Consider the following 22,992-nt stretch of genomic DNA (forward strand, 5'->3'; position numbering starts at 1 on the left):
GCTGCCTATCTCCCAATTGCTTGTTATATGAGAAATATAACCCCTTGTTAATTCATATGGTACCTTTATGTGAATTTTAAAAAGATTTCCATTATTGGTTGATACTATACAATCATTAATTAATAGTAGTTAATGTTAATTTTCTTAGGTGTGACAATGGTATTGTAGTTCTATAGGTGATTTTTTTTTCTTAGGAGATGCAAATTTAAGTATTCAGGGATAAAGTGCCATGATGTCTGCAACGTACCTTCAACTAGTTCAGGGTGAGAAATAAGACACTCTTTTCTCAAGATACTTTACTTCTCCCAGTTATAAAATTGTCATGATATACTGATTGTGACAGAACAAAACACTTTTGTGCCATCTGCCAGAATTGTCATCATTATACAAATCACTCATTGTTGGAGTCAACAAGGTTGTAATTGAAATTGAATAAAACACCTCAAAGGAATAAAAGCTGTCTATGATGTGAATGGCATCCTACTTGTGCAGTGCATCATACTTGTGCAGTGTACAACCTAAACAATTATACCCAGGAGATTTTCCTACTTGTTTAAGTCACTTTAAATGAGGTATTTTGTCACACTCGGCTGAAAGCACTTCTGACATACATGCCCTGTGTGACGGTTAAACCCACTTGCCTCAGATCAGAACATTTGTACACATTAAAACATACAATTTTTTATTCTTCTGCTAAACTGTCTGGCAAGAAGACTTTTAAAAACATTTACTTTATAAAACAACTTACCAAAAACAGTTCACCCTTTCCTGTGAATAATCAAATTGTACAGCCGAACATTCTGTTAAATCTAGGCTCCGAATTGGTTCTGGTGACTTAAAAATATAAAAGGGCAAACTGTGTCATCATAAGAACACACATACAAATCTGTACATCACTTGTTCCCCTAACAAGTCTGCACTATGAGCGACTGTCAACTTTCCTTCCACTATGGGGACTGATTATAGAAAACCTTCCTAAGGGAAGTCACATGCTCATCTGGGGACTGGCTTTTCATGAAACTGGACATTAGGAAGAGATTTTCTTTGTCAATTTAAATTTGGTGGAGATGGATTTTTAACACGTGGAAGGGAGTCATATTTGTCTCCCATGTTTTTAAACATCCACTTACTCAGAAATTTTGTGTAGGAGAGATGAAATAATTTTTAATTTGTTTAATGAAATCGGCATGAGAAATGGACATATTTTTAATGAAGGAGGACACTGCTGCAAGAGACAGTTAATACGATGGCAAGAGAACAATTCCATTGCCTTAGATGGAGGGAATGATGTCCTCAGTGAGCTAGAGGTTAGCCAGCCTGAGAGAGCCGTGTCTGGGATACACATCTCGTCTTTGCAAAAGAACACTGCTCATATCAGGAATCAAGAATTCACATCTCCAATCGTTTATAGGATGTTTCAGGTGCTCATAAAATTTCAGGGATTTTGAAGGCAGACATTTCATCTACAGGGCTCTTTTTTTTTTTTTAACATCTTTTTTGGAGTATAATTGCTTTACGGTGTTGTGTTATTTTCTGCTGTATAACAAAGTGAATCAGCTATACATATACATTTATCCCCATTTCTCCTCGCTCTTGCGTCTCCCTCCCACCCTCCCTATCCCAGCCCTCTAGGTGGACACAAAGCACCGAGCTGCTGATCTCCCTGTGCTATGCGGCTGCTTCCCACTAGCTATCTATTTCACGTTTGGTAGTGTATATATAAGTCCATGCCACTCTCTCACTTCGTCCCAGCTTACCCTTCCCCCTCCCCGTGTCCTCAAGTCCATTCTCGACATCTGCCTCTTTATTCCTGTCCTGCCCCTAGGTTCTTCAGAACCACTTTTTTCTTTTTACATTCCATATACATGTGTTAGCATATGGTATTTGTTTTTCTCTCTCTGACTTACTTCACTCTGTATGACAGACTCTAGGTCCATCCACCTCACTACAAATAACTCAATTCGTTTCTTTTTATGGCTGAGTAATATTCCATTGTATACATGTGCCACATCTTCTTTATCCATTCATCTGTTGATGGACACTTAGGTTGCTTCCATGTCCTGGCTATTGTAAATAGAGCTGCAGTGAACATTGTGGTACATGACTCTTTTTGAATTATGGTTTTCTCAAGGTATATGCCCAGCAGTGGGATTGCTGGGTCGTATGGTAGTTCTATCTGTAGTTTTTTAAGGATCCTCTATAGTGTTCTCCATAGTGGTACAGGGTTCATTTTTAAAGGGAAAATATATGACCATGTTTCTTACCATCTGGTCTTTGAAGTATTTCAGTTCATTTCTGTGCAAAGTGAACCACCTCGTTTTCCAGGTCTGAGAAAAAAAAAAAATTAAAACATGTAGGTTTTGAATACAGGACCACAATATTTGAACTAGATAATTTCCTTTTGTTGTAAAAATACCTAAAAGATTAGATACAATAAGATATTCTTGCGGTGTTGTTTCTGAGGGAAAAACTTTCAAAATAAAACTTAAAATTTTAAAGTTTCAAAAATTAAAATGATTCCATGCATTAAGCTCACAACGAAGGCAAAGATACCAACATTTTTAAACAAGTAAAAAGAAATAACCTATCATAAACATTCAAGGTGATTTATAACAAACTGCTGAAATTTCCATCTTATTAAGACTTAATAATCTTAATAAAACTCCATAATAAAAATAGATATCATTGTTCAGCACCTACTGAGGGCTACATACTATCCTTGGAGGTTTATATACATTATAGCCAATCCCCAAACATTGCCAAATATTGGGTTGGCCAAAAAGTTCATTCGGGGTTTTCTACTATCCTATGGAAAAGCCCGAACGAACTTTTTGGCCAACCCAATATTATTATTCTTGTTTTACAAATAAGCAGATTGAGGTTTAGGAAGCTCAACCACATGCAATTCTAAACCTTGCCTAAGAACTCCATGACATTGGTGGAAAAACAGCTGTTACCCACTGCCTCTTTCTTATGTACTAACAGAACACTAATGATGTTGGGTGGCAATGTCCCGGTTAAAAGAAGTAACTGGATTTAAACATAATGCTATGAACATGAATACTTCCTCTCCTTAGGGAGCATCCAGTCCAGTAGGGACACAAATAACTAAATACTTAGGTTAAATTCAAGCAGGCCAGTATCCTTGAGAGAGGTTAAGTGTCCTGACTCTTAAAATGGGAAAGAACAGACACATTCCATGAAGGTCTTCTTGGCACGTGAAAATGGAATAGAGTAACTTTAAAGGTATAATCACATAAATAGAGGATACCCCCCCAATTAGTAAAGTCCTAAATTTTGTTTTCTTTGGGATTTTATAATATAGTTACATTCATGTCGGTGACGGGTCTTTTGGGGCCTACTGTTAGGTAAACATTTCATCCAATTTTGACTTCTTTTTTGTTAAAAAATCTTAAAAGGCCAAGATATGTGCTAGAGTTAACTTGCTACGTTCATCCTCAATCATTGCATCAAAAGGATTATATGTTTTCTTGGGTATTAAATGTAGGCTATTCTCATACATTTGGCTTTGCCAAAGAATAGTCAAGTCATTTTCCAGAGTTTTGACTAATATTGGCCATAAAGATGAACTCTGGAAAGAGGTAAATATAACTGGGTCAAAATAAGTAGGTTCTGCTTTTTAAAAAGTCAAAATGAGGGTTGAGCCCCCATGATGTGCTCTCTTTCTTTGTGGCTGGCAGCAACGTGCTTCCTTACCTTGACGAGCCCCCCCTGTTTGGTGAGGTAACCTTCTTTGGTGCCCAGCTGAAAAAAGAATGAAACAAGTGAAGCCCAGAGCTATCACAACTTTATTTTTGTTTTTCTATTTCTGTCCTTTTTAAAATGAAACACAAGTTTGCCTTTGATCTTTAAGTAATTGCCTCTCAGTTTTCATCTAGGCACTTGAAAATCCTCCCTGTGTTGTGAGAGACTGTTTTCAGACCAGATCATCTGGTGTGATTCTGTAGCAACAGGCAACAATGGACAGATTCTCCTCTAACACGAGTTCGCAGTTTGCAAACAATCAGCCACATCATACCACTCATAAAAGTCGGCATTGGGCAAAGTGTGTGTGTGCATCCCAGCTGCTTGCATTGTTGGTGGGGTGTTATGCACATAAATATGTCCACACACACTGACATGGGGTCAGTATCTGGGAAACTCTGGATTAAGAAGGATTTTAATCCTTCAAAGAAGGATTTCTGTACTTCCCAGAGTCTGTTTTATGCTAATGTGCTTCATGAATTGTAAAGAAAGAACATTAGAAATAGCATTTTCAACATTTATTTTATCATGTAATTCTCCTTTAACCCCCCTTTTATTTTTTTGCAGACAGCCTCTTGAGACCTATAGTACATGAAACAGATTTTCATGAGTGCAGACTTATTTACACGGGATTCATCCAAAAGGGATTTGAAGTGAGAATGAGTCATTCCTTTTAACTCACTCATCATTAATTCCAGAGTACCAACATTACACACTTAGCTGGCACCTACAAAATGTAAGGAATGGTGGGGAACTGTGTGAATAGAAATTTTCATAAAACCAGGACCCTCAGATGAAAAATATTCTAAGTTCATAAATTTCCAAAGAAATTAAATTCCTGGTAAGATGTTATGTTCTAATATAATGTCATAATATATCTTATATTAGTAAGAAAAAAGGAATAAAAACTAGGAAATGACTTGTTGATGTCAATGTTTTTTTCCTGGGAGTTTCTAGAGTATGTTTCCCTGAGGTGAATTCTCCCTACCAAATAAAAAGAGGAACAACAAAGAGAGTGAAAACTAGAAATAATATATGACCACTTCCTCTACAGTTCTATGGCATTTAAGTAAGGATGAACTTCCCAGGCGTTCATTTAAATAATGCTAAATAATATTGGTGAATTTGATATCAAATAATCAGCTTGATTTATTTTGACACTAAACAAAATTGAACTGACTGAATTGAGTTTGGGTATTATATTATGGAAATAGAAAAAAGTTAACATTTTGGATTGTTGAGTCTGCAGAGGCAAAATAATTAAGGGTAAATTGTTTCATAGAAGAGTCTGATAGAATTATTTACTAAAATCTTACTAAGGGATATGCTATTCACTCCATCTTACCTCCATCCAAACAATATAAGTCTAGTATCTTTCTAAGGTTTTGATAGATAAATAGAAGTTTGCAGAGAAAGAAGCTGAGAATACCAACTTTATTCATGGCCTCAGGAGGTAAGAAAGGAAACAACTATACAGCAGATTTATGTTTTTAAAAATATATGATCTGTAATAAGAAAGATGTTTATAATAGCCCCAAATTGGAAACAACCTAAATATTTTAAAAATAAAGCATTAGCCTGCCTACCCTCCTTTCTACCTGCCTCCCTACCTGCCTTAAATTTAGTCCAAAACCATCAGGTGGGATGAAGCAAGGCAGGCATGAGTGTGAGTGTGTGCAGGGCACTGGTGCACCTTAGCACAGGGTGGAGTCAAATCAGGGAACAGAGGGCATCTGTGGGGACAATGGCGGGGGTGGCAGCTCGGTGCCAGGCGTTGAAGCCTGGCAGGGCGAGGAGGGCTTCCACCCCAGAGGCGTGGAGGTGCCGGCCAGGGCACAGTTTCAGAGCCAAGTCAGGCTATGTGGGCATCTGCGGTAGGGGAGGGAGTGAAAGTGGACAGGCAGTGGCGTTCCTGCCTGGCTGCAATTGGAGATTGATTACATTTGACTGATCAACAAATAAGTGAATGTATTGAAGATAATGGAATCCATGTTCCTCACTGTGGGGAAAGAGACTTACAACTATGGAAAGTGAAGAAATTAAAATAAGCCTTGTGGGGCTTCCCTGGTGGCGCAGTGGTTGAGAGTCCGCCTGCCGATGCAGGGGACACGGGTTCGTGCCCCGGTCCGGGAAGATCCCACATGCCGCGGAGCGGCTGGGCCCGTGAGCCATGGCCGCTGAGCCTGCGCGTCCGGAGCCTGTGCTCCGCAACGGGGGAGGCCACAGCGGTGAGAGGCCCGCGTACCGCAAAAAAAAAAAAAAAAAAAAAGCCTTGTGGAACTGGAGTAGGATTGGAGGTATGGGTGCAAACCCATGGTTAGATGATAGATAGATAGATAGAAATTTAGATAGAACTAGAAAGAAATACAGACAGCAATATAGGTAAGTGTACATATGTATAGACATACATATTTTCCCTAGCTCTGTTCTGAGAGTGGGCTGGGAGAGTGACATTCTGCTAATAATGCAATTGTAGCAACCAGATCTGGATTTCTAAAGTACTACTCTCCAGAAATAGCTAATTGTAGAGCTGGATACAAGAAAAGTACAAGATAAGCCTGGAACACTTAGCTGTACCAGAAATTAAGAAAATTCTCAAAGAATTATGAGGTTGTATGGATACAAAAAGTCATGTGGAAATAGTTCTTACTGGCCAAAACTGGGGAAATTTGAGGGATGAAAATAAATAATAACAGTCATGATTAGAACCCATAATATAAAAACAATTGGATAAATTCAAAGAATAAAAAGCTTTTCTTTTCAGTAGAATGACAATCAATAAATGTAAAAGAAATAAGACAACCACAGAATCACCACTTGGCAACAATCACAGTAATAATTAAAGCAACCAAGAAACATCAATGGATGATAAAATTGGTGGATGCAAGTTTAATGAGGAACAGGATACCTACTTAGTCTCAAATAATCTCCCCCCAAAATATTTATTAATGACAAAGGGAATAAGGTGACTTCAGAGTGAAGAAACCTGGCAGACACCGATTAATCAAGTCATCAAACACACTGGAATAAGACAAATTGAGATCGTGTTCCACTTGACAGGATGCAGTGAGACGTGCAGAGCATCACTTTTGTGGTATTTCTACCAAAAAATGCAAAACCCGAATCTAATCACAAGGTTACAGCTGATAAGTTAAAGTTGGGGAACAGTTCTCAAAATAACTAGCCTTTAATATTCAGAAGTGTCAAAGTCACAATATCAAGGAAAAACTGAGGAAGTGTTCCAGAGTGAAGAATACTCAAGAGGCAGGACAAATAAAAGCAACTTGTGATCTTGGATTGGATCCTTTTGCTCTAAAGGGCCTTACTGGGAAAACTGGTGACGCCTAAATGAGATCTGTGGATGGGACCATGGTGCTGTATCAATGTGAGTTTCCTCATTTGAATGGCTCCGTGTGGTCATGAGGCAAATGTCTTCGTGTGTAGGGAATACACACTGAAGTACTGGGGTGATGGCATCATGCAGGCAATTTACTTTCTTTGTATTGTTCTTTCAATTTTTCTATAACTTCGCAGTTATTGAAAATAAAAAATAGCATGTAAAAATATAATAGAGAATTAACAAAATAAATTATGATATATCCAAATAATGAAATGTTAAGGAATTTGTTTTAATGATGTTTTAGAAGACTATGTAGTGACATGGAAAATGTTCACAATATATAATTAATTAAACAAGCATATTATAACTCTACAATGAAGAGTGGGGGAAGACGCCATAATGAAACTGGTTAGTCAATGTTGTCTTAATATTGTTGACAGTTCTGTAAAGTTCCTTTTTATGAATACTTCTATTTAAGCCATTTCACCTTTGTTTTGAAATCCTTCCCATTTAAGGAGAAAATGTGACACTTGCTGAAAAGCTTGTAAGAAAACCTCTCTTCTGCCACCCCCTTTTTTTCCTTTTAAACCTTCTTTAAATGACAAATCTTCTAGGTTATTAAGGTTGTGAGTTTTTATTTTTGTTTGTTTTTAATGAGCATTTGTCTTTTAGAATAGGATTGTGTGATAATGTTTAAATGGACAAAACCAAACATGACTTTGTGCAGTTAACAAAATATATAAATTTATTCAAGAAAAAGACTTGGATAGAAACCAAAACTGTGAGAAGAGCTTCAAAGACAGAATACTGGAAAGGCCAGCATGCAAGGGAGGTGTCTAAGAAGAGGAACTGTAAAATGTGCTGAAAAGATAACATAATAAAGACAGAAAGAGGTTGCAGGAGCAAAGGAAACAGAATTTTTAGAGGAAGAGAGTTCTTAAAAATGTCAAATACCACAAAAGGAAAGCTAAGGAAGCTAATGAGCTAATGTTTGAGATAGGCTCTGGTCTATGTCAAGCACTCAACGTATATTATCTCCCGTAAACTCTACTAACAAAACTAACTGGTGGTTTGCAGTCCCCAGGTCCAAAACTACACCTCTTTCCCATCCCCCATTCCTCCGCAATCTCAGCCATCTCAGTAAACAGCAGTATTTACTCCGTTGCTCTTTCCTTCACACACTACATTCAATCCATCAGTAAGTCTTGTTTCTTCTACATTTGAAACACACCGTGAAGCTGACCAGTTCTTATGGTTTCCTCATGTTCTAACTACTATTCTTATTCCCCTCTCTGGTTTCAGCTACCACGGTCTCTCACCGGGATGGTTCTCACAGCCTCCTAACTGGTCTCCTTGCCTCCAACTTTTCCCTGACTCCATTTTCAACTTAGTAGTGAAAATTATCTTTTTAAAAATTTTAAAACTTAAACAAATTTTGTAACTCAAACTCCCATGATTTATTTTATCAACCCTTAGAAAAAAATTAATTCTCTACTTTATCCTACAAGGCCTTTCGTGTTGTGTAAGGAAAGGACAATTAGCATTTTGGGTAATTCTTCATCATGTGTTGTGGGATATTTGGCCTTCATGACCCCTGCCCATTGTTGGACAATTCTCCAGGGGTCTCTTGTGTTTCTCCATGTCTTATGAGCAAGACACCAATAGCTCTTTGTCCCACACCAATTTTTAAAGCATATTTGTATAGCAGACAGCCTGAAAAGGTAGAAATAGTGCTCCCTTCAGAGGAAAAGACAGACATGCAGAAGCATTTTGTGTCTTTTAACACCTGTGAAACTGTGGCAGGCGAACTTGTTAGCTGGCAAGAAGGGTAATGTCCCAGACCCTTCACAGCTCCAGACACCCACTAATGTTGGCAGTGCTCCAGAGCATTGTGACAACTGAAATGCTCATAAATTTCCAGACACTCAGCTGGGTGGCACTGCACTTTGAGAACTCCATTGGCTACATGATCTGACCCCTCATCACCCCAATAATCTCATCTCCTACCACCTTCCCTCTAGCTCACTCCATGCCAGTTGCTAGATCTTCTTACTAGTCTTTAAACGGCCTCAATTTAGTTCCCACCTCAAGGCTTTTGTCCTGATCTCTGCCTGCAACGCTCTTCTACATCCTGACCTGAGTCATTCCTTCCCTTCTGTGAAGCCTCTGCTCTAATGTCACCTCCTCCTAGAGGCCTCCCTTGCTTCCCTCTCCTACCCTTATCCTACTTTTTCTTTTTATGACCTATTAGTATCTGGGTTTATAATATTCTGTTGACGATTGTCTGTGTTCCCCCTACTACAGTGTGAGCTCAGTGAGGGCAGAACCTTTGCCTAATTTATTCCCAACTCTCCAGTGCTAAAAACAGTCCTGGGTGCCCTGTAGGCACTTTTAAAAAAGTTTGTTAAGTAAATGAATCAGTTAAATTTCATCCTATCTCAGAAGCCCGATCCTATGTTGTGTATAAAATATATAAATTGTAATTTCCCCAAATGTGGTTGCCAAAGGATGGTAAACAGTTTTGCAGAAACATCTACATTTCTGGGCAATAAGACACCTAGTTTCATTTTCACTTCAAGCAAGTTCTTTTTCCTGTAAATAGCACTTAATCCTCTTCCTCCACTGCCAGAGCTTGTGCAAGAACCCCAACCCCAAAGGAGAAGGCAGATGTCTAGAAGCCCTCAGAGCTCTCAGGTTGGGGTGGAGGGGCCGTATCATATGTGCATGGGAGTAATCAATCAAGGCTGTGAACTCTTGTGCTCAGCAAGGGACAAGAGCTTCTAATCAGACTAGAACCGGTTCCCCAGCAGGCTGGTCCAGTTATCAATCATTCCTTAGTGAGGAATAGTGTGACTGCAAAATCCACTAGAAAACCTTTATAGTTTGCTGTCTATATCAATACACAATAAGTTCATGGCCCTCTCATTATACAGTGTGAGTGCAGACATTTTCAACTATCCACTCATCACTGTTTTAAAAACTCCATTATACAGAACCTTTTGTGTATATTCATATTTGAATACTTGGGCAGGTGAAGCCATCTGATACCTGGAGCGAGCAAAGAAGGTAAGCAATAAGGCTTGCAGAATTTGATCTCAAGAGGGCTGTATCTACCTAAGTATGCTGTGTTTCATGCTTACACCAGCTCCACAAATTAGGTCTTATCTGCATTTCACTGTTGAAAAATGATGCACGTAGTAGGGTATGGTTCGATTGACCTTGAGTGGAGATCTTTAGGGGAACGTAAAGTTTAACTGAGAGTACAAATGAAAACGCTGTTAAATTGATCGGTGGTGGGGTAAGGATCGTAAAGAGGAAGGTTAGGAAGAGTCCCGTCGACGGGAAAACAAAGAATTGGTTAGAGGGTAGATCTTAATGTGTTCTTTGGTCTGTTTTGACTTGGGACTATTTATTGTCTTGCTTTCCTAAATTTCTCTAGTTCTGAGGTCTTATACTTGCCCTTCTAACTCTAACAAAGCTAAAACATCTTTCTCAACCAATTTCCAGAATTTTTATTTTTGAGTAGATGTAGCATAGTAACAATGTAATATGTCGTGAACCTGGCTAGGCTATAAAGCTATGAAGACAGGCGATGATTCCTGCCCCGGGAAGTGTCAGGCTCCTGGAGAGGGCAGACAGCATGCAGGTAGTCAGCCCCCGGTATGATGATTCCAGGATAAAGGTGAGCCAAGGGTGCACAGAGGAGGGGCATTTTAGAGGAAGCTAAGAGGGGTCCAAGAAGGCTTCCTGGAACAGACTGATCCCGGATGCAAGTCTGTAAGGATGAGGGGACAGTAGCAGTGTTGGCAGCATTTCTGATGCAGGGAGGGGAAGAGGAGAACAGTTGTGGAGAGAGGTGGGGTCCATAGCGTGAGTGTAGGAGGAGCATGAGGTCAGGCCAGAGGGGTGAGCAGGTTCCAGGCGGATGAAGACAGTGGGCACCGCCGAAGGATGTTAAGCAGGGAGGTCACATGGTAAATCTACTTCTTAGGAGAGATGTCTCTGCTGGCAGGGTAGAGAAAGTACCGCAAAGACAAAAAGGTCACGTGTGTTTTAACATAATTTGTAACTGAACATCTTCAAGCATAATGGTTGCTGTCTAGAACTAGTTCTTGAGATTTCATTTGGGTGTTGTCCTCCTTATCATCGGCACACATCCAGATGTCTTATACCAGAGCATGTAGCCAACGAGGAAAAGGGAAAGAATAGGGGAGCACTGCGCATGATGAAGGGAAAAGGGTGCTGGAGAAGAATCCTTGCAGGGTCACAGCTCCCAGAACAAACGTAAACGGACTGAGGAGAACAATGAAAGCCCCAGTTACACTGAAACTGAACAGTGGCTCACACGCTGCAAAGAAATGCAAGTGTCTTCTGTCCATACTTTTCATTCAGTGAAGGAAGAAAAGGCCAGGAAAAAATAACATCCTGAGAGATTGCGGCCAAGGTGGAGAATCTTCTTCTTCCATAGAAGGTTGAAATGTAAAAGAAGATTTTTCTATTCTTAATTTAAGAAATTTGTAGAATAACAGTTTAGCCAACTGTGTGACCATAAACATCTCTGGCCCATTCTACCACGAACTTCTTTGGTGAAGTAAGGCCAGGATTTAAGTGCCATTTCCGAAGTCTTTAAAATCCTATCCCTGAAGGGAGACCTTCAAGATGGTGAAAAGGTAAGATGTGGAGATCACCTTCCTTCCCACAAATACATCAGAAATACATCTACACGTGGAACAACTCCTATGAACACTGGCAGAAGACCTCATACTTCCCAAAAGGCAAGAAACTCCCCACGTACCTGGGTAGGGCAAAAGAAAAAAGAATAAACAGAGACAAAAGGATAGGGACAGGACCTGCACCAGTGGGAGGGAGCTGTGAAGGAGGAAAGGTTTCCACACACTAGGAAGCCTCTTCGCGAGCGGAGACTGCGGGTGGTGGGCGGGGGGGAAGCTTCAAAGCCACGCAGGAGAGCGCAGCCACAGGGGTGCGGAGGGCAAAGCAGAGAGATTCCCGCACAGAGGATCGGTGCCGACCAGCACTCACCAACCCGAGAGGTTTGTCTGCTCACCCGCTGGGGCAGGCAGGGCTGGGAGCTGAGGCTCGGGCTTTGGTCGGAGCGCAGGGAGAGGACTGGGGTTGGCGGCGTGAACACAGCCTGCAGGGGGTTAGTGCGCCACGGCTAGCCGGGAGGGAGTCCGGGGAAAGGTCTGGAGCTGCCGAAGAGGCAAGAGACCATTGTTTCAGGTGCGCGAGGAGAGGGGATTAAGAGCGCCGCCTAAACAAGCTCCAGAAGCGGGCGCGAGACGCGGCTAAAAGCATGGACCCCAGAGACGGGCATGAGACGCTAAGGCTGCTGCTGCTGCCGCCACCAAGAAGCCTGTGTGCGAGCACAGGTCACTACCCACACCCCCGTTCCGGGGAGCCTGTGCAGCCCATACTGCCAGGGTCCCGGGATCCAGGGACAACTTAGCCGGGAGAACGCAAGGCGCGCCTCAGGCTGGTGCAACGTCACGCCGGCCTCTGCCGCCGCAGGCCCGCCCCGCACGCCGTGCCCCTCCCTGCGCCCAGCCTGAGTGAGCCAGAGCCCCCGAATCAGCGGCTCCTTTAACTCCGTCCTGTCTGAGCGGAAAAACAGACGCCCTCTGCCGACCTACACGCAGAGGCGGGGCCAAATCCAAAGCTGAGCCCCTGGGAGCTGTGAGAACAAAGAAGAGAAAGGGATATCTCTCCCAGCAGCCTCAGGAGCAGAAGATTAAATCTCCACCATCAACTTGATGTACCCTGCATCAGTGGAATACCTGAATAGACAATGAATCATCCCAAATTGAGGCTGGGGATTTGGGGAGCAAGGATATATATATATTTTCCTTTTTTCTCTTTTTGTGAGTGTGTATGTGTATGCTTCTGTGTGTGATTTTGTCTGTATAGATTTGCTTTCACCATTTGTCCTAGAGTTCTGTCTGTTTTTTTCTTAGTATTTTTTTTTTTTTTTTTGGTATAGTTCTTAGCACTTGTTATCATTGGTGTTATCATTGTTATCATTTTTTTGTTTGGTTGCTCTCTTCTCTCTTTCTTTTTCTTTCTTTTTAATAATTATTTTATATTTTAAAATTATTTTATATTTTATTGTTTTTTCTTTCTCTCTCTCTTTTTCTCACCCCTTTTCTTCTGAGCCATGTGGCTGACAGGGTCTTGGGGCTCCAGCCGGTTGTCAGACCTGTGCCTCTGAGGTGGGAGAGTGGAGTTCAGGACATTGGTCCACCATAGACCTCCCAGGTCCACATAATATCAAACGATGAAAGCTCTCCCAGAGATCTCCATCTCAATGCCAAGACCCAGCTCCACTCAACAACCAGCAAGCTACAGTGCTGGACATCCTATGCCAAACAACTAGCAAGACAGGAACACAACCCCACCCATTAGCAGAGAGGCTGCCTAAAATCATAAAAACATCACAGACACCCCAAAACACACCACCGGACATGGACCTGCCAACCAGAAAGACAAGATCCAGCCTCATCCACCAGAACACAGGCACCAATCCCCTCTACCAGGAAGCCTACACAACCAACTGAACCAACCTTAGCCGCTGGGGGCAGACACCAAAAACAACAGGAGCTACGAACCTGCAGCCTGCAAAAAGTACACGCCAAACACAGTAACTGAAGCAAAATGAGAAGACAGAGGAACACACAGCAGATGAAGGAGAAAGATAAAAACCCACCAAACCAAACAAATGAAGAGGAAATAGGCAGTCTACCTGAAAAAGAATTCAGAGTAATGATAGTAAAGATGATCCAAAATCTTGGAAATAGAATGGAGAAAATATAAGAAATGTTTAACACGGAACTAGAACAACTAAAGAGCAAACAAACAATGATGAACAACACAATAAATGAGATTAAAAATTCTCAAGAAGGACTCAATAGCAGAATAACTGAGGCAGAGGAACGATAAGTGACCTGGAAGATAAAATAGTGGAAATAACTACTGCAGAGAAGAATAAAGAAAAAAGAATGAAAAGAATTGAGGACAGTCTCAGGGACCTCTGGGGCACCATTAAATGCACCAACATTCGAATTATAGGGGTCCCACAAGAAGAAGAGAAAAAGAAAGGGACTGAGAAAATATTTGAAGAGATTATAGTTGAAAACTTCCCTAATATGGGGAAGGAAATAGTCAATCAAGTCTAGGAAGCACAGAGTCCCATACAGGATAAATCTGAGGAGAAACACGCCAAGATACATATTAGTCAAACTATCACAAATTAAATACAAAGAAAAAATATTAAAAGCAGCAAGGGAAAAACAACAAATAACACACAAGGGAATCCCCATAAGGTTAACAGCTTGATCTTTCAGCAGAAACTCTGCAGACCAGAACGGAGTGGCAGGACATATTTAAAGGGATGGAAGGGAAAAACCTAAAACCAATATTACTATACCCAGCAAGGATTTCATTCAAATTTGACAGAGAAATTAAAACCTTTACAGACAAGCAAAAGCTAAGAGAATTCAGCACCACCATACTAGCTTTACAACAAATGCTAAAGGAACTTCTCCAGGCAGGAAACACAAGAGAAGAAAAAAGACCCACGAAAACAAACCCAAAACAATTAAGAAAATGGTAATAGGAACATACATATCAATAATTACCTTAAATGTAAATGGATTAAATGCTCCAACCAAAAGACATACACTGGCTGAATGGATACAAAAACAAGACCCGTATATATGCTACCTACAAGAGACCCACTTCAGACCAAGGGACTCATATAGACTGAAAGTGAGGGCATGGAAAAAGATATTACATGCAAATGGAAATCAAAAGAAAGCTGGAGTAGCTATTCTCATAAAGTCACACAAAATAGACTTTAAAATAAAGACTATTAAAAGAGACAAAGAAGGACACTACATAATGATCAAGGGATCAATCCAAGAAGAAGATATAACCATTGTAAATATTTATGCACCCAACATAGGAGTACCTCAGTACTTAAGGCTAATGTTAACAGCCATAAGAGGGGAAATCAACAATAACACAATCATAGTAGGGACTTTAACACCCCACTTTCACCAATGGACAGATCATCCAAAATGAAAATAAATAAGGAAACACAATCTTTATATGATACATTAAACAAGATGGACTTAATTGATATTTATAGGACATTCCATCCAAAAACAACAGAATACACTTTCTTCTCAAGTGCACATGGAACATTCTCCAGGATACATCAGATTTTGGGTTACAAATCAAACCTTTGTAAATTTAAGAAAATTGAAATCATATCAAGTATCTTTTCCAACCACAATGCTATGAGACTAGATATCAGTTACAGGAAAAAAATATGTAAAAATACAACCACATGGAGGCTAAACAGTACACTGCTTAATAACCAAGAGATCACTGAAGAAATCAAAGAGGAAATCAAAAAATACCTAGAAACAAATGACAATGAAAACGCGAAAACGCAACAACCCAAAACCTATGGGATGCAGCAAGAGCAGTTCTAAGAGGGAAGTTTATAGCAATACAGTCCTACCTCAAGAAACAGGAAACATCTCAAATAAACAATGTAACCTTACACCTAAAGCAATTAGAGAAGCAAGAACAAAAAAACCCCACAGTTAGCAGAAAGAAAGAAATCATAAAGATCAGATCAGAACTAATGAAAAAGAAATGAAGGAAACAACAGCAAAGATCAATAAAACTAAAAGCTGGTTCTTTTAGAAGATAAACAAAATTGATAAACCACTAGCCAGACTCATGAAGAAAAAAAGGGAGAAGACTCAAATCAATAGAATTAGAAATGAAAAAGGAGAAGTAACAACTGACACTGCAGAAACATGAAGGATCATGAGAGATTACTACTGTATGCCAATAAAATGGACAACCTGGAAGAAATGGACAAATTCTTAGAAAAGCACAACCTGCCAAGACTGAACCAGGAAGAAATAGGAAATATGAACAAACCAATCACAAGTACTGAAATTGAAACTGTGATTTAAAATCTTCCTACAAACAAAAGCCTAGGACCAGATGGCTTCTCAGGTGAATTTTATCAAACATTTAGAGAAGAGGTAACAGCTATCCTTCTCAAACTCTTACAAAATATAGCAGAGGGAGGAACACTCCCAAACTCATTCTACGAGGCCACCATCACCCTGATACCAAAACCAGACAAAGATGTCGAAAGAAAGAAAACTTCAGGCCAATATCACTGATGAACATAGATGCAAAAATCCTCAACAAAATACTAGCAAACAGAATCCAACAGCACATTAAAAGGATCATACACCATGATCAAGTGGGGTTTATCCCAGGAATGCAAGGATTCTTCAATATACACAAATCAATCAATGTGATATACCTTATTAACAAATTGAAGGACAAAACCATATGATCATCTCAATAGATGCAGAGAAAGCTTTTGACAAAATTCAACACCATTTTATGATAAAAACCCTCCTGAAAGTAGGCATAGAGGGAACTTTCCTCAACATAATAAAGGCCATATATGACAAGCCCACAGCCAACATCATCCTCAATGGTGAAAAACTGAAAGCATTTCCACTAACATCAGGAACAAGACAAGGTTTCCCACTCTCACCACTCTTATTCAACATAGTCTTGGACGTTTTAGCCACAGCAGAGAAGAAAAAGAAATAAAAGGAATCCAAATCAGAAAAGAAGTAAAGCTGTCACTGTTTGCAGATGACATGATACTATACATAGAGAATCATAAAGATGCTACCACAAAACTACCAGAGCTAATCAATGAATTCAGTAAAGTAGCAGGTTACAAAATTAATGCACAGAAATCTCTGGCACTCCTATATACTACTGATGAAAAATCTGAAAGAGAAATTAAGGAAACAGTCCCTTTTACCATTGCAACAAAAAGAATAAAATACCTAGGAATAAACCTAGCTAAGGAGACAAAAGACCTGTATGCAGAAAATTATAAGACACTGTTGAAAGAAATTAAAGATGATACAAACAGATGGAGAGATATACCATATTCTTGGATTGGAAGAATCAACATTGTGGAAATGACTCTACTACCCAAAGCAATCTACAGATTCAATGCAATCCCTATCAAACTACCAATGGCATTTTTCACAGAATTAAAACAAAAAATTTCACAATTTGTATGGAAACACAAGAGACCCTGAATAGCCAAAGCAACCCTGAGAAAGAAAAACGGAGCTGCAGGAATCAGGCTCCCTGACTTCAGAGTCTACTACAAGCTACAGTAATCAAGACAGTATGGTAGTGGCACAAAAACAGAAAGATAGATCAATGGAACAGGATAGAGCGCCCAGAGATAAACCCACGCACATATGGTCACCTTATCTTTGATAAAGGAGGCAAGAATATACAATGGAGAAAAGACAGCCTCTTCAATAAGTGGTGCTGGGAAAACTGGATAGCTACATGTAAAAGAATGAAATTAGAACCCTCCCTAACACCATGCACAAAAATAAAGCCAAAAATGGATTAAAGACCCATTGGCTTCCCTTGTGGCGCAGTGGTTGAGAGTCCGCCTGCCGACGCGGGGGACACGGGTTCGTGCCCCGGTCCGGGAAGATCCCACATGCCACGGAAGAGCTGGGCCCGTGAACCATGGCCGCTGAGCCTGCGCGTCCGGGGCCTGTGCTCCGCAACGGGAGAGGCCACAGCAGTGAGAGGCCCGCGTACCGCAAAAAGAAAAAAAACAAAAAAACAACCTACAATGAGGTATCACCTCACACCGGTTAGAATGGCCATCATCAAAAAATCTACAAACAGTAAATTCTGGAGAGGGTGTGGAGAAAAGGGAACCCTCTTGCATTGTTGGTGGGAATGTAAATTGATACAGCCACTATGGAGAACAGTATGGAGGTTCCTTAGAAAACTAAAAATAGAACTACCATACGACCCAGCAATCCCACTACTGGGCATATACCCTGAGAAAACCGTAATTCAAAAAGAGTCATGTACCACAGTGTTCATTGCAGCTCTATTTACTATTAGCCAGGACATGGAAGCAACCTAAGTGTCCATTGACAGATGAATGGATAAAGAAGATGTGGCACATATATACAATGGAATATTACTCAGCCATAAAAGAAACAAAACTGAGTTATTTGTAGTGAGGTGGATGGACTTAGAGTCTGTCATACAGAGTGAAGTAAGTCAGAAAGAGAAAAACAAATAATGTACGCTAACACATATATATGGAGTCTAAAAAAAAATGTGGTTATGAAAACCTAGGGTCAGGACAGGAATAAAGACACAGACGTAGAGAATGGTCTTGAGGGCACGGGGAGGGCAAAGGGTAAGCTGGGACGAAGTGAGAGAGTGGCATGGACATATATACACTACCAAATGTAAAATAGTTAGCTAGTGGGAAGCAGCTGCATTAGCACAGGGAGATCAGTTCGGTGCTTTGTGACCACCTAAAGGGGTGGGATAGGGAAGGTGGGAGACGGTGGGATAGGGTGGGAGGGAGACGCAAGAGGGAGGGGATATGGGGATATATGTATACGTATAGCTGATTCACTTTGTTATAAAGCAGAAACTAACACACCATTGTAAAGCAATTATACCCCGATAAAGATGTTAAAAAAAAAAGTCCTATCACTATCGCATTGTAATTTTTTACAATTTACCCCGGACCGGATGAACTGAGTCATAGGCTTCGAACTTTATGTTCCTTTCCAGCTTTTATATCCCAAGTTAGAACTCTTATGTGAACAAATGTATTTTTAAAAGTGTGTAACTGTTACCGCTTTTAGACAGTGAACCCTGTGGGTAGATTGACGGCCACTTACAGAAGGGGCAGTGGGCACGAGGTCATTTTCCGTTCTTCCCGTCTGCATTGCTGTGTGAACCCGGACGGATTCATAAATGGATGGTTCTTCCACTTTTCTTGGATAGGGATGTTTCAGAACAATCAAAGTGCCTGAATGAAGACAAAAAACCATAAGTAGAATCCCCAGAAATAAGGTCCAAATGCTAACAACCGGATAACTGTGGCTGAATTGTAAAGTCTCTTGTTTTTTCATGGATTCACTTACTCATTTTCTCAACATGCATCGAGTACGAACTACATGCCAGGCACTTAAGCCAGTCGCTGGAGATACAAAGTGGGATGAGACGATATCTGGCCTCCTCGTGCTGGGACAGAGCTAGCAATGAACATAGTCATTTAACTGAACGGGGTGATGAGACCAACGTTGGCCACGTGAACCAAGCATGCTGGGAGCCTATGTGGTAACTGTGCTTTTTAGGTGGGATGTCACTGGTGGCAGGGTAGAAAAAGTACCACAGAGACAAAAAGATCATGCGTAAGAAGAGCCTTTCTATGGAATGCTTCAGAAACTCTTTCCTAGGGGAGGCAACACCGTTCTAGACCTTAAAGCTGTAACTGGAGGTTTTCCAGGTGGGCTTTACAAAAGCCATGCAAACAAAACTAATCAAATACTCTGGGTATAGGAGGATTTATTCCATTGCCCTACTTCTCACTGGTTTCAGAACAACTTGCAACAAATCAGTGGACCTGAAAAATATGAACTCGTAGCATTTTCCGTAGTATCTCCTACCACCCAATACACAACTGGAGGAAATGAAATCTTTGCTTTTCTTTAGTGAACATGAAGTAAACAGGCTGGGGCTCCTGTGTGATTACCTTCACTTCCATCTGGAGGAGGGGGGTCCCGGCAGAAAAAGGGTCCCCCCAGGCGCCAGGCACTGGGGGCTTGGGCGAGTCATTCAGAGGGCTGAGCGCTTTCAGCTCAACATTGACATTTCCCCCTTCTGCATCCTTCCCTTTCCCCAGTCAATCAGTCAGTCAGAAATTAGAAACTGACTACAAAAAGACTAAGTTAAGGGTTTTCTCCCCTTTGCTATGGATTCTTGCTTTTTAAATTTCACTCAGGTCTTTTATAGGGCAGACCCAGACACTGGGGGAGATGCAAAGAGTTCAGTAATTCATTCAACAGATATTTACTGAGCTCTACTAAGTGCCAGGCACTTGTCTAGGCCCTGGAGATACAGCAACAGATAAAGGAGATGTAGCATCTGCTCTCATGGCAGGGGAGACAGAAAAATATTTGAACAAAAGAATATGTCAAGTGAGAGAATCGTTATGAAAACCCTAACAGATCAATGTAAAGGAACAGAGAGCGAAAAGAGAGGGTTTGGGGAGGGTGGTATTTATATCAGGTCAGGGAAGCCTTCTTTGACAGGGTGACAGAAAGCTCATAGAAAGTATAGACCTTGAATTGCAGTAAGAAAGAGACAAGGAGGAAAGGAAAATACCTCCTCTGCAGTTAAAAAGCCCTTAATAATAACGATAAACCTACAAACAAAGCAAAACCTTTCTATGAGGCTTGAGTACATACAATGTACTGACTGCAAAACCAGAGCCATGCCTTCTGATATCTCTCTGTACCCCATTCACCTCAGGAACCCTGGGAACACAGTGAAAAATGGCTCTTGCAGTTATGAGAAGCTCCAGTACTGTTCATGCACATTGTCTGTACTCCCTTTTGTCAATGTGATTCTTTCATGAGAACAGATCCAGTCATATCAGGACAAGGGGCCAGTTACAGGTTTACAGTCATAATGAAAGCAGCAACACCTAAATCAAGAGCAGCCGTTATGCAGGCTCAGGGGCATTGTGGATGCACCTGTGACACGGCAGATGCTTGGTGAATTGGGGGCTGGCTTCTAAGTGACCTACCCCAGAGAAACACCTCCTGGCAGCCACCTAGGCACCATGGAAGGAGCAACCATGGCCACTCAGCACCTGTTGACTTTGGACATTCTATCACAAGCTTCTGTTTCTTCCTCTGACAAGTGAGCATAATTACGCTTTCTTCATGAAGCTGCTTTAAGCGCCAAATAAAGAAGTGTTTGTGAAAGGATTATAACAATGTTCGATGTTGTTATGCTTTGATACAGAGTATTTTTAAATCCTTGAGTGAAATTCCAATGAGTGCCATCTCTGGGAATGTGGATTTTAAAATAAGAAAGATCTAAGTGTAACGATGTGCTAAGAATAAAAATGGCAGTAGTTTAGTAGGCACTGATGACATAGCACTAAGACAAACAGGTGCCTCTTAAACATTTCATCTGACAGTGGAGGAGAGGGGGACGGGAGCTCAGGGCTCAAAGCAGTTCACAAATAAGAAAAAAATGCGAAATCTTGTGCTTCATCTTCAAAGTTGATGCTAAATTATCATCCTTTTCCATATGCTTAATATGAAAATAATATTTTAAATGATACCCAAGAAAGATGCACCTGGTCAATCCTCTGTCCTTTTGCATAGAACCAAGCATACCCCAGGTATATGCCTACCTATACAGGTTTCCTACTGCAGCTGTAACAAATCGTCACAAGCGTAGTGACTTAAAATAACTCAAATTTATTATCCTACAGTTCTGGAGGTCAAAAGTCGGAAATGGGTCTCACTAAAGTGAAAGTATCAGCAGGGCCACTTTCCTCTTGGAGGCTCTAAGGGACAGTCCATTCCCTTGCTTTTTCTAGCGTCTGGAGGCTGCCTGCATTCCTTGACTGGTGGCCCCATTCCTCCATCTTTAAAGCCAGCAACAGTGGGTCAAGTCCTTCTGATGCTGCTATCTCTCCAGTTCTCCCTCTTCTACCTCCATCTTATAAGGACCCTTGTGATTACAGTGGTTGCTCCTGATTATTCAGGATAATCTCCCCATCTCAAAGTCAGCTAATTAGTAGCCTTAATTCTATCAGCAAACTTAATTCCCTCTTGCCATGTAATGTAACATTCACATTTCCGGGGACGGATGTGAATGCTTTTGGGGGGGTCATTACCCTGCTTACCACGGTATCAGTTTCTGGGAGGTAAGCATAGCCATAGGGGCCCATTGTGCTGCAGTGTAAGGATCTCTGGGCCAGGGCTGCTGCCTGAGCCTGCAGTGCTGTAATCACTTGGTACTGTAAAGCCATTGCCTTTCCAACACGTGCATTTCCAAGCCCTGTGAGTCCCTTCAGAGCAGGTATGGTGCCAAATTTATCTTTGTAGCCCTACCTCCTGATAGAGTTTCTGACGTAGGGAAGGTTTGATGAGTGAATGGATGAATGAATGCCACAGTAATTCACATTTAAGGCAGGGAAGAGTCTGAGATGAACCAGGCTCTTCCAGGTCCATGATTACCCTGGTCTGGGGCAAGGACAGGACAGGACAACAACTCCACATTCGGCTCTCCAAATCTCCATTGTGGGGACCCAAATTCCATTTTGAAACTTCCTCTGAAGTTTAACCAATGAAGAGCTAAGCTAAGGTAAATGCTATGAGTCAACCAGGAAAGCAGAATTGACCATAGATATATATTAACTACTAAGACCATGAATGAGGCTAGATTGAATGGTGGAATGAAGAAAATGACAAACTACTTATAAAATGATAACTCCAGGACTTCCCTGGTGGTCCAGTGGTTAAGACTCTGCGCTTCCAATGCAGGAGACATGGGCTCGATCCCAGGGCGGGGAAGTTTTGCATGCCACATGGTGCAGCCAAAAATAGATAAATAAATGAATAAAATAACTTCACTGATAAAAATATGGCCTCTTGAGAAACAGGTCTCCTTAGCCAACTATTCTGCCCAAGGAAGGGCCAATATATGGACTTCTTGGCATGGCTGCTAGCCTCACAATGATTTCCCCTTTTGCAGAAATCGTTCCATCCCCTTACACAGAAGTAGACCCCAAAGACCCTGGCCCTCCTCCACAAACACCTAACCTGGACACACTCATTGGACCAACCCAGGGATCTGCTTAGTCACTTCTCTGGGGAAAAGGTCCACTAACTTCAGTTTCTGAGCTCATGAAGAAGACTTGTTTCCTGCTTTGACATGAAAGCTGG

The 22,992-nt window shown here is 41.0% G+C and overlaps 1 protein-coding gene across 1 annotated transcript in view; it reads right to left on the reverse strand.

The window, feature by feature from the left end:
• DAPP1 (dual adaptor of phosphotyrosine and 3-phosphoinositides 1) overlaps window positions 1-22,992 on the reverse strand; it is a 64,201-nt gene that overhangs the window by 9,284 nt on the left and 31,925 nt on the right. The window contains exons 4-7 of the mRNA XM_032633495.1: window positions 18,922-19,052; window positions 3,718-3,765; window positions 2,265-2,327; window positions 749-834 (exon numbers count right to left, since the gene is read on the reverse strand). Coding sequence (XP_032489386.1) covers window positions 749-834; window positions 2,265-2,327; window positions 3,718-3,765; window positions 18,922-19,052 — 328 coding nt within the window. The remainder of the gene's footprint in view (window positions 1-748; window positions 835-2,264; window positions 2,328-3,717; window positions 3,766-18,921; window positions 19,053-22,992) is intronic.

This window comes from Phocoena sinus, chromosome 5, assembly GCF_008692025.1.
Source record: "Phocoena sinus isolate mPhoSin1 chromosome 5, mPhoSin1.pri, whole genome shotgun sequence".
Lineage (NCBI taxonomy): Eukaryota > Metazoa > Chordata > Mammalia > Artiodactyla > Phocoenidae > Phocoena > Phocoena sinus.